General features: G+C 33.9%; 4 protein-coding genes across 6 annotated transcripts; 1 reads left to right on the plus strand and 3 right to left on the minus strand.

Moving 5' to 3' along the window:
* Positions 1-1,667: 1,667 nt before the first annotated feature.
* LOC116143963 (abscisic acid receptor PYL2-like) lies at positions 1,668-2,434 on the minus strand. Its single transcript, XM_031429411.1, has one exon. The coding sequence runs from the start codon at positions 2,346-2,348 to the stop codon at positions 1,776-1,778; it is 573 nt and encodes a 190-aa protein (XP_031285271.1). The 5' UTR covers positions 2,349-2,434; the 3' UTR covers positions 1,668-1,775.
* Positions 2,435-3,614: 1,180 nt separating this feature from the next.
* On the minus strand, positions 3,615-4,381 carry LOC116143964 (abscisic acid receptor PYL2-like). Its single transcript, XM_031429412.1, has one exon. The coding sequence runs from the start codon at positions 4,293-4,295 to the stop codon at positions 3,723-3,725; it is 573 nt and encodes a 190-aa protein (XP_031285272.1). The 5' UTR covers positions 4,296-4,381; the 3' UTR covers positions 3,615-3,722.
* Positions 4,382-6,788: 2,407 nt separating this feature from the next.
* LOC116143976 (transcription factor KUA1-like) lies at positions 6,789-8,007 on the minus strand. Of its 3 annotated transcripts, none has more exons than XM_031429428.1 (3): positions 7,690-8,007; positions 7,387-7,580; positions 6,789-7,206 (listed from the first exon to the last, which is right to left on the minus strand). In XM_031429428.1, exons 1-3 carry the CDS (start codon positions 7,979-7,981, stop codon positions 6,925-6,927), a joined length of 768 nt encoding a protein of 255 aa, XP_031285288.1. In that variant the 5' UTR covers positions 7,982-8,007; the 3' UTR covers positions 6,789-6,924. The 3 variants fall into 3 exon arrangements, with proteins under 3 accessions (XP_031285288.1, XP_031285287.1, XP_031285286.1); XM_031429427.1 differs by having other exon boundaries at positions 6,789-7,296; XM_031429426.1 differs by having other exon boundaries at positions 6,789-7,299.
* Positions 8,008-14,724: 6,717 nt separating this feature from the next.
* LOC116143981 lies at positions 14,725-17,953 on the plus strand. The gene is made up of 6 exons (XM_031429432.1): positions 14,725-14,994; positions 15,082-16,061; positions 16,151-16,338; positions 16,425-16,811; positions 16,902-17,051; positions 17,811-17,953. Exons 1-6 carry the CDS (start codon positions 14,725-14,727, stop codon positions 17,951-17,953), a joined length of 2,118 nt encoding a protein of 705 aa, XP_031285292.1.
* The last annotated feature ends 1,794 nt before the right edge of the window (positions 17,954-19,747 follow it).

Here is a 19,747-nt window from a genome sequence, read left to right on the forward strand (position 1 = left end):
ATCCTTCGTTAAACATCAGGCTCTATTGTAAAAGGGCCATGAGTCCGTCACTACCCGCCGAGGGCTCTGATATTATTCAGTTACCCGAAAATACTCATTACTTACCATGCTAAATTCCTTCACTCCTTCTGTCCTTCATCACCCATTAACAAAAAACTTAAATAAACTCAGATGGTATCATTGAAAAGCTTTTATCTCTTTCGAATTAATATTTATGTGTTACGGTCTTTAACATATAGAACTGTATTGTTTAAATTATCAAATAAGTTATAAATGTTTTAAAATAATTAATCGTGGTTATATCATATATGTATATAGTTTGTGTTTGTTAGATAAAAATGAAAAAAAATATATTTAACAAGATATGGCTTCGTTATATCAATAATACGATAATATGATATTATAATGTTGTGAAATTTTGTAGAGAAAGATATGGTATCACGATTGTATTACTAACGTGGCACCACAAATTAATTCATATTTGTCGAGTAGTTATTTCATTTAATAGCTACCGATCTCAATCATCGTGAAATTAGATGAACGAGAAAAAACTCGAGATAACACAAATTCAATCATCGTAAAATTAGATGAAAGAGAAAAAACTCGAGAAAACACAAATTCACTAGAGTTTGTATGAAGAATGTAGTATCTAGATTTTTTTCAATGTTGTATGTAGGTTTTGAGAGAGAGATATATATAATAGATTGTAGAAATATAATGCAAGAATTAATGAAAGAAAACAAAAAAAGGGAAGAAAGTGAAGTCGGTAAGATGGGTTTGATGGGCTAAACTAAAGTGAGATTGAGATGAGGATTTTTACCAGCTTGTTCACATGGCACCTATGGCTGCTCACAACTTTAATTCCAAGACAAATTTATATCATCTTCCTCCTTAATTACCTTGAATTCAGGGTTGACATTCAAGCCACACGAAAATCAACCTCTTGTTGATGTTACACCAAACTGTTTACCTACTATCGTCTCTTTTTAAATCCTTCTCATCAGTTTGATTTTGCTCTCTTTCTCTCTCTCATCGGTCTCTTTAATTAGCCTAGAAGCAATTGAAAACTGGACTCTCATACTATCATAAACACACAGAGCTATCAAACTTCCCAAACAGGAATCTCATGCAATTTCAATCCTAGAAGATTTATCACTTTCTTTCTGTATTAGAAAGAAGATCTAGAGTACACGAAAACTGGGGTCGTCTCTAACTACATAGATTCATGCACTCACAGGGTTCCATAATACATTTATATTATTTATATATAAAAAGGTGCTGAGAGGTCATTGTAATATTGTATCACAAGAAATTTACGTGCAATAATCAACAAGGAAATGATTTTATGAAAGTTTATAGGGGCCAGGCCATCATCAGCAATCCTAGTCAAAACCGATAGATTTAAGAAACCTGTAATTGCGTGAATATAAATTTTCAGATGTTGATTTGTAGAAGTAAAACTATTGTCTGTTGATTTAAGGAATAACTTTGTTGCGTCATTCTTGAATCAGAGTTAATATATAAATTATATGGGTGGTTTCTTCACTGTTTAAACAATTACTGAAAACAGAAAATGATAATATTTAAAATAATACCCCATAACAATATAACTGAATTCAACTGCCTATTTAAATAATTAAAAACTGGAAGAAAGAAAGAAAAAGAAAATAAAAACAAGAAAATTCAACATGCAAATACCAAACTAACCACTAAGATTTTAGAGAGAATCTTACGGGCGGCAACCACCTTTGTAATTAATTAATTAATCTCCATTATCATTCATGTCCTGCTGGTCCATGAAGAGAAGCCATTGCCACAACTCCAAGCTTTTGCAGATTCAACTTCACAACAGTATCCACGAACATCTTTGTATCCTCCCCAGTATTTCCCTCTGGTATATCGACTGTATAAGACTCCAAAACAATGGTGTAAACTTTCCCATCTTTAGTAAACTCATTCACTGACGTAACAGACCGATAATTTTTTAGCCTATGCTCTCCTCCAACAACCCTAAAGCTCAGTATATGTTTCTCGTCATCCACAATCTCTAGTCTCTCCGTGCTGGTTGACGCCGGGAGTCCTGAAACTACTGTCACCTCTCTTATACTCCCTACTCCACCGTCACCATTCATGTTACAACCCTTGATGAAGTGTTTGTATTTCTGGGGATTGTCGAAACTTCGAACAAAAGGCCACACCGCTTGAGCTGGAGCATCGATTCGTTGCGTTATTAGAGATGTGCACGTGTTTGGTTTTGGGTCAAACCTGTGATATGTGTCAATCAGAGGTTTGAGTTCAACGTATTCTTCTGGAGTTAGGCCTTGAGGTGGGTTTTGGGTGGAGTTCATGGCCACAAATTTAGCATGCAAGAAGGTGATGATGAAGGGGGTTTGATGGTGATGAACAAAATGATATGAGAAGTTTGAGAGTGGGAGAGGAGGTTTATATTTATCTTTGGTTTGATTTTTTTTAACCAACTTGTCACTTGTCAGTACCGTGTTTCTCCTTTAGTTTAAAAAGAGAGATTAGTTCTAGTTAGTTCTAAATTGCGAGAATTATAGTATGGGCATAACATGACTATATCGGGAAAGGTTTTGTCTCTACTTTAAATTGGTTTTCTCAAAAACATTTATCTCTTAATCCTATAATATAATTAGTACTAAGTGGCCCTTTATAACACTGTCANACAAAAAAAGGGAAGAAAGTGAAGTCGGTAAGATGGGTTTGATGGGCTAAACTAAAGTGAGATTGAGATGAGGATTTTTACCAGCTTGTTCACATGGCACCTATGGCTGCTCACAACTTTAATTCCAAGCCAAATTCATATCATCTTCCTCCTTAATTGCCTTGAATTCAGGGTTGACATTCAAGCCACACGAAAATCAACCTCTTGCTGTTGTTACACCAAACTGTTTACCTACTATCGTCTCTTTTTAAATCCTTCTCATCAGTTTGATTTTGCTCTCTTTCTCTCTCTCATCGGTCTCTTTAATTAGCCTAGAAGCAATTGAAAACTGGACTCTCATACTATCATAAACACACAGAGCTATCAAACTTCCCAAACAGGAATCTCATGCAATTTCAATCCTAGAAGATTCATCACTTTCTTTCTGTATTAGAAAGAAGATCTAGAGTACACGAAAACTGGGGTCGTCTCTAACTACATAGATTCATGCACTCACAGGGTTCCATAATACATTTATATTATTTATATATAAAAAGGTGCTGAGAGGTCATTGTAATATTGTATCACAAGAAATTTACGTGCAATAATCAACAAGGAAATGATTTTATGAAAGTTTATAGGGGCCAGGCCATCATCAGCAATCCTAGTCAAAACCGATAGATTTAAGAAACCTGTAATTGCGTGAATATAAATTTTCAGATGTTGATTTGTAGAAGTAAAACTATTGTCTGTTGATTTAAGGAATAACTTTGTTGCGTCATTCTTGAATCAGAGTTAATATATAAATTATATGGGTGGTTTCTTCACTGTTTAAACAATTACTGAAAACAGAAAATGATAATATTTAAAATAATACCCCATAACAATATAACTGAATTCAACTGCCTATTTAAATAATTAAAAACTGGAAGAAAGAAAGAAAAAGAAAATAAAAACAAGAAAATTCAACATGCAAATACCAAACTAACCACTAAGATTTTAGAGAGAATCTTACGGGCGGCAACCACCTTTGTAATTAATTAATTAATCTCCATTATCATTCATGTCCTGCTGGTCCATGAAGAGAAGCCATTGCCACAACTCCAAGCTTTTGCAGATTCAACTTCACAACAGTATCCACGAACATCTTTGTATCCTCCCCAGTATTTCCCTCTGGTATATCGACTGTATAAGACTCCAAAACAATGGTGTAAACTTTCCCATCTTTAGTAAACTCATTCACTGACGTAACAGACCGATAATTTTTTAGCCTATGCTCTCCTCCAACAACCCTAAAGCTCAGTATATGTTTCTCGTCATCCACAATCTCTAGTCTCTCCGTGCTGGTTGACGCCGGGAGTCCTGAAACTACTGTCACCTCTCTTATACTCCCTACTCCACCGTCACCATTCATGTTACAACCCTTGATGAAGTGTTTGTATTTCTGGGGATTGTCGAAACTTCGAACAAAAGGCCACACCGCTTGAGCTGGAGCATCGATTCGTTGCGTTATTAGAGATGTGCACGTGTTTGGTTTTGGGTCAAACCTGTGATATGTGTCAATCAGAGGTTTGAGTTCAACGTATTCTTCTGGAGTTAGGCCTTGAGGTGGGTTTTGGGTGGAGTTCATGGCCACAAATTTAGCATGCAAGAAGGTGATGATGAAGGGGGTTTGATGGTGATGAACAAAATGATATGAGAAGTTTGAGAGTGGGAGAGGAGGTTTATATTTATCTTTGGTTTGATTTTTTTTAACCAACTTGTCACTTGTCAGTACCGTGTTTCTCCTTTAGTTTAAAAAGAGAGATTAGTTCTAGTTAGTTCTAAATTGCGAGAATTATAGTATGGGCATAACATGACTATATCGGGAAAGGTTTTGTCTCTACTTTAAATTGGTTTTCTCAAAAACATTTATCTCTTAATCCTATAATATAATTAGTACTAAGTGGCCCTTTATAACACTGTCACTACTTTATCAAACCATTAGTTAATCAATAAACCATAGAGGGAGCATAGTTTTTTTTATTTTTTATTTTTATATTCGGATTAGTTTATGCGTACTTCAATTAGTCCATTGAAACTTTAAAATTAACGTTTAAGTAAGCTTCTAATGACTACCCTTTATTAGTAGTTGTGATGATTCAAACGTAAAACCTCTTGAATAATAATATATTTAAAAAGCTCAAACGAAACGAATTGCCGAACTATATAAAGATAGTTGCACAGATTCTTCACTTGCATATAAAGTCATTCATGAATTATCACCTTTGTTTAAGTAAATTAAGATTTTTAATTTGGGTTTAGTTTGTGTAATTATTAATGAGAAGGAGATGATGTTGGGATTTAAGAGTAAGCAAAAAAATGGGCATAAATGTAAATAAAAGAAAGGAAAGTGATAGAGAAAGTAAAAAGAGAGAAAATACAAAGAGGAGGTAAAGGAAGCAAGGAAGGCAGGAAGGAAGGAAGTAGTCGCCATTGTTGAAAAGGCAAGCTGGAGATTCGTGGATCATGTGAGAAGTCTAACAAACTCCCGCGTGATCTACAACTCCACTTTGCAGGATTCCCCCACTCTCAAGGCCCCACTTCCTCTCCATTATAACCATTAATAAACTGATTCCATGTTTATCTAATTATGAATTTCTGAGATTTAGCAGGGACTGGATTATATTTATACATATAAATTAATTATTTGCGGTGAATATGAAGCTTAAAAGTATTTACAATGGTCCACCAGTTTGAGTCTGTCAGGCTGTGAAGTCAAGAAATAACATGCACTGTTTATCCGGAACCTTTTAATTTGCTTGAAAAACAAATCAAAGTTGAGAAACACGAGAATGAAACAGATGTGATACAGCTCTGCAACGCATGGCTGTATGCGGAAGAAATGAGCCGACTGACCTTTGAGACACTTATTTTTCCAACAGTTATAGCCCATAGAGACATTAAAAAAAACTGTAGCCCTAGTTTAATTTTCCCACAAACTGTAAAACTACTGCTCTAAACTACTACAAATATAATTAACTTCATAGAAAAGAAACAAGGAAAGACATATAAATTTATTAATTTGGAAGGATTTTTTGACCCAGTTGTGTGTTGTGTCCCCTCGTTTGAACCGAGAGCTGCGTTGTATTTTGCAATGTCATAGAAAGGTCCAATTGGAGCATCATAAATATAAATGGTAAAGCAATGGTTGTTTCAGTCTGACAAGCCGAGGAGTCAGTACAGAGGGTTATTGATTTTACTTGATTTGTCTACTCTTGCTTCGGAGATAAAAGAATTGGCTATTGGGGAAAGGGTTGCATGCTTTGTTCGCAATGAGGTAATGTCCAGACATGAGACTTTGGAGTTATAATAGACTACTTTCACTTCTTCCAATCAAAATTAAGGGACTTTTGTCATCATTCATTCACTTCAACTTTGATATCTGTGCTGTTCCCAGCTATTCAGATAACTGATGAAAGACAAAGGAAACCACTGATGCAACAACAAAGTAAAAGCAACCTTAAGAGAACACAACAAATGAAGTTAAAGAGTATTTCTGAAATATATAAAACGGCAGCAATAGCTTGTGGAAATTTTTTGAATTTTTCTGCCATGATTATTGTATTACAAACTCATAGTTGCTTTTTTGTTTTTTGGTTAGAGCTAAGGTAAGACAGGCGAAGGATATGTTGGCCCAACATTGTAGAATTTATAGCATTTTCTGGGCCTGGTTGAAGGGCATGTAGCATTGGTTCATGATAATCATGAACAGCTTAGGCCTTAACCTTAAAAAAGAAAAGAAGACAAAAGAAATTTCACAGCGCGCAATTTGATAAATATTATGTGTTACGCAGGTAATGTCTGGCGTTTCATTAGGGCACAGCACAGATTAAGAATATATTAATACCATCAAAAATTTATTTATCTATTTAATACTTGTCTTTTTAACGGATATACTATATTAAATTTCATTGAAAAAAAGTCTTAGCTTTGAAGAATATTTTTAATAAACAATCAGTATCCTAGTAGTTGAATGGTGGATGGTTAGGAATATTATGGGTGTGTTAAACAAATAAAAAAGAAGGAACCGGCATGCATATAAATCTATTTGGAGCAGATAGACTTGATGAGAGTCCTCCAGTTTAACATTCTGATTATACCATTAAACCATGAGAAGCTGGACGTGTTATGATGGTGCAGATGAAAATCATATATAAAACAATATACATAAGACATGTGTTCGTGTTCATTGATCTGCTAATTAACATAACTGTTATTCATGTTACACTAATGGGTCCAATTAGAAGGTCGCATGAACGAGCTTTACTTTGATCCAGTGATACTGGTGGAGCTGCCAGTGTAAGCTCTAAATTAGGCGGCGCACCTCTACCTTTGAGCACTGTTAAACTGAAACAAGCAGGCTTGAAGTTGAACGATTCATTAAACCATTTAGGCAATGAATTAAGGGACGAAGTCGAAGCCAACTCAGGATCACAAATATTAATGCTTCCACGGTCCAAGTTGGTGGAGTTGGGATTGGTTGGGGTAGCATCTATTGCCTTCAATAACAACCCACGAAAATCAGAAGGTTCATTAGTCTTAGAACTGCCGGGATTAAGCATTTGATCTGAAAATGTATAGCTTCCCACCTGCTATAAATATTAATAAACTGAAAAAAAAAGAAAAAAGAAAAAGAAAAGAAGAGTGATTAAAGTGAGGATGAGTGGATAGAATAATACATCAAAAAGACTGGGACGGCGTTTTCTCTTGTTAAGGCTGCTCTGTCTAAGGAAATATTTCTGTGCATGACTCGCTACTTGTGTTGGAGTTCTTGTGGTCACAAATTTCTTAGAGATGCCTCTCCAGTCACCCTTTCCAAGCTTTTCCAGCCCAATCAGGAAGATCCGGTGCTCCTCTTCAGTCCACGGCACACCTGAAACCAAATACATCTGCATAATTAGAGACGTACAAGAAATATTGGTTTGATAACAGTGACAAACATACACGCAACTTTAGAATTAGAGTCTCCAAATTTAACCAACCTTTTTTCCTATCTTGAGCAGGTGCAATAAGGCCATCAGAAAGATAGCCATTAGAACTATGATGGATGGTAACGCGTGAAGATGTTGATAAAGAAGGTGTTGGTGAAGAAGAAGATGTTGACAGGGAATCAGTGCTAAAACTCTTCTTCATAGGAATGGAAGATAAGGGAAATTGAACTCCGAATAGCCTAAGTCCACCAGCAACAGCACCACGGGAGGTACAAGTCCTTGAATTATGGCCTGTGTTCCCGCAATGTGAGCATTTTCTACCCATTTTCACCTCACAAAACATCAACACTAAATTAACGGTGAAGGAGATGAAATTGTTAGTGGTATGGCTTTTATATATATATATATATACATATATATAATGATGGCTTCAATGAAAATATTGTTTTCTTGGTTGGATATTATTTTTCTACCCAAGGTTTTGTAATCAAGTCAATACCTTTTTTTTTTTCTCTCTCTATGAATAAACGACATCTAGTTTTAAAAGTTTGATTGAATAGACGTAAATTGTTTTTTATTTAAGACTAAAAAACAGTACCTCATACTAATAAAGCTGTTGGTATAATGTATATGACAATATATATAAACTGTACCCCCACTGAGAAGAGATCTCAATTAAATAAATAAATAGACAGGGGTGGCCCTAATTAATTATATATGTACGCCGTTAGTTATATAAATAATGATGTTCACGATTAGATTATGAACCGTACGCATTAAGATTTAAGAAATAAGAATATGATATGATAGAGAAAGGGTTGTTGAGTTGGAGAGAGTAGTGCAAATTAAAGGACCTATGTTTTGAAAGTGGGTAGCTTGGAATGACTTAAAAATGGGAGAAAGAAAGAAAGAAAATATTAGGGAGAGGAAAGGTGATGTTGATCAACCAACACAAATTTTTAGTTGGAAATTTCAATCAAGTTTTTGGTTTACACAATTGTCGAAAGTAAGATTTAATGCTTAGATATAACATAATCTAAATTAGATGACAAAAGGATCAAAGCATTTATATGTCATATCTATGGACGACGTTGTTCCCAAGCAAAAGGACCAGAAAAGTCCCAGAAAACATCATAAATTTCTTATCCTGATGGTTTTGTTTCTTGTTTTATTTACAAGAACCAATAATTTTCTCTGGTCCATAAGACGTACGTTTGATTTACATGCACTTCTTATCATCTCAATTCTACAAGTACTCCGTTGACTTTGTATTTAGAATGATATAATTATTGTAGCTTAAGAATACATTGGAAAACATGTATGGCTGAAAAAATGAAAACAATATTAATGATGAAGGAAGAAGAAGAGAAGATGAAGATGAAGATATAAATATTTTTTGCAATTGCATGAATGTGGGCGGCGGTGGCTATTTATGCTTGGAATTTAGAAAAAACGACATAAATATTACCCAACAGATTATCCTTGTAAATTTAAAACGTTTTGAATGAAGAAATAAAATGCGTTTGACTTCCTTCCTGCATATGAATGCATCTTTTTCTTCTGGTTTATGTAATTCAACCAAATGATGATCTGACTAATTTACCTTTGTGAATGGCATTGTGTAACACATGGGAATGGATACATCGAATATCTTGATATGGTAATTAGATAGCTACTTAAATTATTTCTTCATCTTACGGATCGGAGATAGATGGTTTTCAGATATTGCTAGCGTCATTGATATCTTGTCAACTACATTTAGACGCCATTAATTTATCAAAACACGAATCAGTCAGAGAGTTTCTCATCTCCAATGGTGGGCATGAAACTTGAGTGCCATAATCTATAATAATAAATGAAGCAGGACATTACCACTACCCTTAAATTAATGGTGATAGGTGAACTACAACTTGTCCAATTGTTTGATCCACCAGTCTCAAATAGGGTTTATTTGAAAGTAGAGATTAATTAAATTTAGGTGATCAATCAAAACCCCTACATCTGTTTTCATTAATTTAATCTATAACATGTGGATTCACGTTTTTTACTACTTTCTACTCAATCGTCTTATTCATTACATTAACTTAATCTAGTATATTTACTTTCTTGGCATAATTAAACATTCATTAATTAAGAATGTAATGAACATGAACTCCTTCTCCTTTAACTGCGCACTGCCATATATATATTTAAATCCACAATCGAAATTGATCTCTTATGTCAACACCCACAAAAGAGTTAAAAGCATGCAATTCTAATTGGTGGCACTGAAAAGAATTACACTAATTAATATTCTTGCATGAATGATTAATTATAAATATATTTTCCATATCTAATTGATTATGTGTATATTGGAGCACCTCACTGCCAAGAATTCATATTTGACCTATCAAATAAGTATCACATAGTGCATATAGTTTCAGCAATAATAATGTAATATTAGTTTAGTCTCTTAATCTTAAATCAAAACTCTTGTAATTATCAATCACCATGAGGGGATTAACAAGTTCTTCTGTTTCTGTACTTAATGATACGCTACTGCCTTGTAAATTAAGGGATGAAAGCTGACAAATATAATTAGTGGAAGCCAACTCATTTTAGTTTTATATTTCAAAGTTTTCATGACTGAGACGACGTTAGGTGCAAAACCCATCAATATCATATCATTTCATCTGATTATATTTATATATATAATTAATAAACTATATAGTAGAACAATCTAATTCAAATGTATATAAGAAGAAAGAATATTTACGTATATCTGACTTTGCTACTGCATTATTATTTACATTTAAACATGCAAGTAGAAAATATGATTGTACGTATTTAATTGTCATTACAACTTTAATTAACTAATCCCAGTTGGTATAAATAAAACTTTATATACATTAATTCCAGTCGGGCTGGCAACTGAAGTGAAAAATCAATTCACAATTGAAGTTGCTTTTTACACAACCGAGTCTGAGATCGACAAGATCAATATATACTGTGAAACTATTGAACAGTTGTTTTAAATTTTTAGCTAAGAACCCTAGGACAAATAATGGCCAAGAAGATGGTACTACTTCTTTTGAGAAGATGAAAGAGGTCAAACCAATCCGATAACCAAAATTCAACCATATTAAGCAAAGGTCTTCCGAGAACGAACAATAATCTGTTTCATAGGCAATTTGCTTGGCCACATCATTGATATCATAGGACAATTGAATTTTCATTTTCCGAATAACCAAATAATAATAAGTTATTTATATAGTTTAGGGTTGTTTGTGTTTTTGGTAGGACAATTGAATTTTCATTTTCCGAATAACCAAATAATAATAAGTTATTTATATAGTTAGTGTTGTTAGTGTTTTTGGTATTTCTGCCATTGAAAGAAAGAACAAATCTTGGATTGAAAGGAGAGTGGTTTGAATAATAATAGGACAAGTAGCTTTCCCAATTAATTTTTGACAAAGTAAATTAGTCAAATTATTCATTAAGCAAATAATTAAGTTTAAGGTAATACCTAACACCCTTTCTTGACCACACAGCACATCATCCCAAACCTCAAAAATATGATCTATTCCAAATTAATGACTTATCAACTAATCTCGGAATCAAAGGATAAATGTGAAAGCTCTCCAAATTCTAAAATTCTTGCAACGTACACCCTCTCTTTTTATTAACTACCTTCTCTTTTAATTATATTGAGTCATTTCTTGATTGTATCAAAATGATGAGTAATTGAGCCAAGCATGACATCATATATCAATTCAATGATTAGGGTTTAAGAGATATGTTCAAATATGATATTATAAATATTGGTTAGGTCAAACATAACCAACACTGCGGTTGATGAATTGTTTTCTTCACTTGAACAATATTGTTATTATTATTATTATTATTATTATTATTATTATTATTATTATTATTATTATTTCTTGAATAAGATGTAACAAAATTATAACCTTACACTAAATCATTCATTCAAGCCAATTATATATTATACACTTTATGTAACATATTGATTAATGTATTCATCATTTGTTATAACAATTAATGAACATATTTTACTATAAATAATTTCCTACTTAAAATAGATTTAACGTCATATCTAGATATTCCTAGATCTGGGCTGCAATTTCACTAGGAATTATTTGGGCACTGCTTCTAATAAATGATTCTTTCCATTAACTATCAACAAAATTTTGGTTTTCATTGATATTATTGATTTTGTGTTGAAGTTTTAATAATGTTAAGATTAGTTTGCCTTTGGTCATTTGAGCTCAGATACCAATCCAATTATGTGATATTACACTGTTTAAATTTTACGAAAATAATAGTTATTATAATATTATTTTAGTTTATGCATGTGAGAAACTATGATAGCCGACTTGTGTGAAATCGATCAACATGACAATCGATCAAAATTATGGTCAAGACTCTCCTCTTATCTCACACACACTTACACCCACCCTTCTAACATCATCTAAAATGACTAGTGAAAATTAAACATATCAAGAGCATAAATGAAAACATATATATTAAACATATCAAAAACCTAAATAAAGAATATATATGTAATCTTTTGCTACTCTTACCATTATCAGATTATTATAATACCCTTGAGATTGAGGGAATGTTTAGAAATATGGAAGAAACATGAAAGAAATGTGTGAGAATAAAATATGAATAGAGAAATGCATTCAAGGAAGAAATGTGAGAGAAGTTTGATAAAAGAACAATGAAAAAGCAAGAGAAGTATACAAGAGATTTTTTTTTTTTTTCACAAAACCTCCTCTTCCTCCACGGGAAGATAATAGTTCCTATTTATAGAGAAGTCCAATACAATACATACAAGTCAAATTAAAAAGCCATTTATTACATGGCTTGAGAAAATTGACTTTTTTGGATATTTTTTTTTTTAACATTTATTTGCTTGCAATATTTGACTTTTATAATTCATAAAGAAGATATTACATTAGAGTTGGCAAACTAACATTTAGTCCACGCCTATTTTATAGATTACATAAAGGACATAAATATTTACTTTAAGACACGCAAAGTTTTAATCATCTGATAGGTTTGTAACGTGCCACGAGTCTTCATCTTAGAAATCTAGACAACGCATTGCTTGGATCCAATCAGCAGGAATATATCGAGAAAATGAATCTAGATAAGTATCCGAAGAAATGTCTGGAAACTGAGATGGCTCCCTTGTAGAGGTACTTGATGTATATATGCATATACTACTGTCGCTTGGATTATGAAGGTAGTAATCACGAGACTGCTGAAGCTCTTCTTCCCACATAGTAACTGGCTGTGAGTCTGGGTACCACCATTTTGGATAATCTGAAGTGGCATTTAGTGATGGAACGCATGTTTGTTTGACTTGGAGTATTTTCTCAGTGTAGCCTATAGGAAAGAGTTCACATGGAGCATCATCGCGAAAAGATGGCCATATTTCATCTGGAATTATCTAATTTTTTTCAAAAAGGATTTTTTGAATTGATCTAGTCTCAATAGGATGGTCAAACATATTATGGACATGATCATATGGATAAGACTGATAAAACATGACTTGATGTTGTGAAAAATATAGGCCATCAGATATGATAGAGTGATGTCTATGAAAAAACATGATAGACCATGCCATTTTGGTGGACATAAGACCTTTGTATCAGGCAAGCTGATGAGCAAATACAAATTTTCATTTTTCTAGGGTTTTGAACAATTTGAGAAAAGTTATCAAAGAGTGTAACTCAGAGGTTGAGGATGACTGGTATTGAGAAATTATTTTCAACATATGATGGATCGGAAATTGAATGGTAATGTGGTACTGGTGTAACATATACCAAAATAACCATAATAATTCCTCTAGAAATAAGATATTTGGTCCCGGAGGTAAACAAAAGATTTTTTAAAAGGGGCAATCTAGATGGATAACTAACATATCATATATGGATTGTCCACATTTTTTAATGCATTGAATCTGATAAGAAAACATGAGGGTGGTAGCATTTTCATCAATGGTACAAGTTTGAACAAGGTCATCGAATTTAGGAGGTATGTTTGGAATATGGTTTGGTGAAGAAGATGATGAATAAGAACTGAACTGGGTTAATGGTTGGAACATGAAACATGGAAGTGGTTTGGATCTAGGATGCATGAAACTGACTTGTTTAGTTTTAGGCTGGGATAGATAATCTGTAATGGTATTGGTATAACCTTTGATGTGTTGAACAGTGAAAGAATACTTGTTGAACCATTCTGCCCATCGAAGTAGTTGTTGATGTGGAACATTTTTCTTGTTGAATCAGAGCATTTGATCAAAGGACTTCATATCTGTTTCGACAAAGAAGTGATGTCCAACAAGATGGAATTCAAACCTTTCAATGACATTTTTTACTGCTAATACTTCTTTGAAAGTAGAATGATAATGTTGTTGATGTGGTTTGAATTGTCTACTCTGGTATCCACACAAATGTTATACTTTGTGAACATCTTGTTTAAAAAGCACTACACCCCAATGAGTGTCACTAGCATCCGTTTAAAGAATTCGTTTCTCAGAAGAGGGAATCTTCAATGGCTGTGTATGGAAGGATTTGCGTTTAAGACTCTTGATTGCATTGGTTTGCTTTTCAGACCATGGTTGTTAGTATCCTACGATACACGATACGAATCCTACGATACGATTCGATACGGGTCACCAACAAATTTACAAACCTCTTGTATATGAGTTTTGATTTGTTTTCCTTATGTTATGCTCCTTCATTTGGTATTTTGCAGCCTATTTTGGTCCATTAGATTAAGACTAAGATTTGAATCATGAGAAATAAAAAGGGAAAATTAGATGATATTACATGGGAGCATTGTAAAAAGAATAATACTTTGGGTACTAATGGATGGGTACTAATCTGTGTACTAACTAAAGCATAGTACGGGTACTATGCGTATAGTACGGGTACTATGCTTTAGTTAGTACACAGATTAGTACCCATCCATTAGTACCCATAGCATCACTCTTGTAAAAAAGTGAATGAGGAAAATAGATTGCATCTTACATGTAACTATTGTGGTATACCATATTGGGGTGGTGTAATACGAATGAAAAATCATCTTGCTGGAACCCATATCCAAGTTAAGCCATGTAGTCAAGTTCCCGAAGATGTTAAAATGAAATTTCAAGAGTTGTTGGTAGCAAAGAAAGTTAATAAGGAGAATGATGATGATGATGATATGGTTGACATTTTTAAACAGCAAGATGTTAATCCCAATAAGGGTAAAATTGATAGTTTTCTTAGTAAGGGAAAAAAAGGAAGTGGTTCTAACTCTAAGCAAAGAACTTTAAATGAAGTTGTGAAGGATAGGGAAAAGGTAATTCAAGGTATATGTAGGTGTATTTATGGCAATGCATTACCATTTAATTTAGTTAAAAGTCCTCTTTTTGTTGACATGTTAAAGTTAGTGGGAGATTATGGAAGGGGATTGAAACCTCCTACTTATCATGAAGCAAGAGTTTCTTATTTGAAGAGAGAGGTTGATCTTGTGGAAGAAAAACTTGGAAAGTATAAAAATGAGTGGAAAAAGAATGGTTGCACATTAATGTCAGATGGGTGGACGGATGGAAAGGGTAGATCACTGACTAACTTTCTTGTCAATAGTCCAAGTGGGACAGTTTTTTTGAAATCTATTGATACCTCCGAATTTATAAAAAATGCTCAAAAAATGTTTGAGTTACTTGATAGTGTTGTGGAGGAGATAGGAGAAGAGCATGTTGTACAAGTGGTAACTGACGGAGCATCCAATTATGTAGCTGCCGGTAGAATGTTAGAAGAGAAAAGGAGAAAGCTATTTTGGTCTCCTTGTGCGGCTCATTGTCTTGACTTGATTCTTGAGGATATTGGAAAGATTGCGGTATTCTATGACACCATTGCAAAAGCCAAGCAGGTCACAAGTTTCATTTATAGGCATACATGGGTGCTTAATTTATATAGAAAATTTTCAAAGGATAAAGAGCTAGCAAGACCGGCAGTAACAAGATTTGCAACATCTTTTCTCACATTGAGTTGCATTATGGATAGTAAACTAGCTCTTAGGTCCATGTTTGCATCAGAAGAATGGGCAAATAGTACACATGCTACTACAATTAAGGGGAAAAAAGTGGTGGATATTATCTTGAGTGATACAAGATTTTGGAAATCCATCCAATTTGCCTTGAAATGTGTGGATCCACTAGTGGAGGTTTTGAGGCTTGTAGATGGTGATGCGAAACCAGCAATAGGATACATCTATGAAGCCATGAGAAGAGCAAAGAATCAAATTGCAAAGAATTTCAACAATGTGGAGCATCGATATAGAGAAATATGGAAGATAATTGACACTCGTTGGGATTTTCAACTTCATAGGCCACTTCATGCAGCGGCATACTACCTTAATCCTAAGTAAGTGTTGATCATTTTTTTTTAATCCATATAAAAATTGCTTGAAATTTGAATTTAGAAATCTAATTTATGTTGATTTTATATATTAGGTACCATTATGATCCAAACTTCAATCCGGACAAAGAAGTTAAAATTGGATTGTATAAGGTAATTGAGAAGATGTATCCGAATGTGGAAACAAGAGTTGAAGTTGATGCTCAACTTGACAAGTTTAAAAGAGGAGTAGGATTATTTGGAATTGATATGGCCATAATAACAAGAAACAAAAAACAACCGGGTATGTTTGCTTATATGTTTGTTATTTATTTATTTTGGTTATAACTTACTAATGTGTTTGTTGTTATTATTATTATTATTTTAAAGCTTTATGGTGGGACAACTATGGAGAAGAGTGCAAAGAGTTGCAAACACTTGCCATAAAAGTCTTAAGCCTTACATGTAGTGCCACGGGTTGTGAAAGAAATTGGAGCACCTTTGAACATGTGCATTCTAAAAGAAGGAATCGTTTGGAGCAGCAAAGATTGAATGCTCTTGTCTTTGTTAAATATAACCTTCAATTAGAAATGAGGCAAAAGCTTAGGGAGGAGAAAGGAGAGGCATATGATCCAATATGTTTATTGGACATAGAATCCGATGACGAGTGGATTATGGAAAAAGAAGATCCTTGCTTGCCGGATGATAATTCATGGATGGATGTTCAAGAATGCTTCAACATAGATGAAGGTGCTCCTAGCAATAAAAGAGCCAGAGGTATATCTTACTTTGATATTAATCTAGCAATTCTTTTAATAAAAAATTGAATGTACAATGTATATTGATAGTTTGATGATTTCTTTATAGGACCAAGGAACTTAAATGCTAGCAACAAAAAAGCTAAAGAAAAAGTTGTTGAAGAGGAAGATGTACTGCCCATTTTGTGTGATGAAGACGGAGAAAGTGAAGAGGAAGATTTGTTGGCTATTTTGCATGATAATAATAACACTAGTGAAGGTATAGATATTGACATTGATCTTGGAAATGATATAAATGGTTGAAAAGAAATGATATATATTCTTAAGTTTGTGATTAATTTTGATTATGTAATACCATAATTTAAAGTCAATAGTATCACAAAATTTGTTAATTGATCTTGAGGATTATATTAATTTTTAGAAAAAAAATTATTATTTTATTATTTAAAAAAATGTGTATCTTACGATAAGATACGATTCACGATACACGATTCGAAAAATTAGGTTTTCGATACACGATACGATACGCGATTTGACAACCATGTTTCAGATCACGAAGGAGGATTTTTCTTAAGCATCTGGGAAAGTGGAGAAGTGAGTTGAGAAATGTTTGGGAATGAAACTGTGCATGTAATTGGCAATTCTAAAAAATTGTTGTATTTCTTTTTTGGTTGTGAGAACATTTAGGAATTTTTGCAACTCATTAGCAATATGAGGCTGAAGGTCATACTTGCCATCAACAATAACCATACCAAGAAAATCAATCTTTGGATGTCTTAGCTGCATTTTCTTCTCAGAAAGCATAATACCATAAGAGTGTATGATATCAGCAAACTAGCGGAGAAGATGTACATGAGATTCCTCATCTTTTAAGAAGAGGAGAATATCATCAATATAAATGAGACATGTATGAAGAAAGGGAGCAAAAAATTTCATCATGGCTTTCTGAAACAGGGAAGGAACGACCTTAAGGCCAAAAGGCATGACCGTCCATTGGTAATGTTGGTTGGGATTGCAGAAAGCAGTCTTATGACGATCATCAGGATGAATTCCAAGTTTCCAAAATCCAGCTTTGAGATTAAATTTGGAAAACATCTTTGCATTATGGAGATTTGCAAAGAGAAATGGTCTGAAAGGCAGATGAAATTTATCATCACGTAGAAAGAAATTCAATCACTGATAATTGATAACAAGTCCGAGTTTTCCTCTGGCTTGTTTAGCACGTTTGTTGACATAAAAAGCTTCACATTTCCATTGGGAATCTGTGGGTTCAATCAATCCTCGAGATAAAAGCTGAGTACATTCTTGTTGGGCAAGGTTGAGATGTTCTGATGACATGCCAGAATGACTAGCTTTAGTGGGATTGATATCTTCGTTCTTGATGAATGGAAGATGGATAAAGAAATCAGAATTCTTCCATAATGGATGAGAACATTTAGTGAGAAAATCTGCATGAGAATCTACACAAGAGCAGGAACTAAGCTAGGCTTTGATCTACTTAATAGGATCGCCTTCAATCTGGAATAAGTTAGGCTGAGTGGTCCAGGATTGGAAAAACATATTGTACCAAACACCATCAGGGAGGATTCTAAGTTCATTGAGTTTAGAATAAATATCAAAACCTAGAACCATATTTTTGCCAGGTAAATCGGAGCTAAGAACTTTATGAAAAGTAAAACATTTTGAAAAAAATTTGGATTTTAATGGGTTTGCTAATCAGATGAGTAGTGAAAGTGTCACTATTAGCAGTGTAGAAAGATGAGGTTTCCACTGAGAGGATGGAAGGATCTTAGGGTTGATAATAGTACGAGTAGCACCAGTATCAAAAAATTCTATGACTGAAATGGGATTGAAATATTTAGTAGGGAAGATCTGAACTTTTGTTGTAGGTACGTGACATGAGAAGGCTAATGATGGAAATGATTGTGGTATTTGTTGGATATGGTAGAAATAGTGACAATCATCTGAATCAAAGAACTCAGTATCAGTGGCTGCAAACTGAAAAACAGTGTCTGAAGTGGGTTCTTCATCCATTGAAAACCAACTTTCAACATCATCATCAGAAAAATCTATACCAGTGAGCTGAGAAAGCTATTGCATCATTTTGGCTAACTGTTTGGGCTAGTTTGGACAATTTTTGGCAAAATGACCAGGACGGTTGCACAAATAACACCGATTAGATCGTTTGCCTCTGCGTTTCTTTTTCTGAAGAAACTTGTGGTACTTGAAACGTCGGAATTTGCGCCTAGTAGGAGCATTAGGTGGAGAAAACTTGTTGCGTCTAGAATGAAACTTCTTCTTGGTAGGACAAGAACAAGAGCGATCTGATTTGCATTTAATCCGCAATTCTGGTCTATGACAAACCTTTGTCAGCTGCTTAGAATGCTTCAGATAATCATCAAAAAATTGTTTTTGAGAACAGAGCTTTTCTAGAGCAAGAATGACAAACTGATAAATTTCTCCAAGAAAAGTGGAACCAAGTGGTTTGCTTTGAGACTGCCACCAGATCTAGCTGTAAACTGTGTAAGTATAGTAGAGACTTGAGCATTAGGTTTAAGCATCTCAGCTTGTAACTAGGCTTGAAATTCATACATCCGATTTCTCCATTTGTGTGAAGGAAGATCATCAACAGTAAAATTATAGAGCTTTGTTGAAGCTGTATAAGAGTCACGCTCAACCGTAGTATGACGGGATTGTCGATACAAAGGCAGAGAGTCTGGAATGGAATCATCACCTTCAGGCATCTCATCATCAACTTCAAAGACAACTAGTGGTCTTGAAGATTCGGGTTGATGGGTCATCAGTTGAGGATAAACATTAAGATGTTGATAAAAAATATCACTTTTAGAATCAAAGCTACTGTCAAATGATTCATCAGTAGAAGGCATATCAGCTTCTGATTCTGTTTGGAAGGAAGATAGAGAATCTTGAAAAATACCCGAAACTGCAAGACAT

Source organism: Pistacia vera, unplaced genomic scaffold, assembly GCF_008641045.1.
Source record: "Pistacia vera cultivar Batoury unplaced genomic scaffold, PisVer_v2 Contig435, whole genome shotgun sequence".
Taxonomy (NCBI): Eukaryota; Viridiplantae; Streptophyta; class Magnoliopsida; order Sapindales; family Anacardiaceae; genus Pistacia; species Pistacia vera.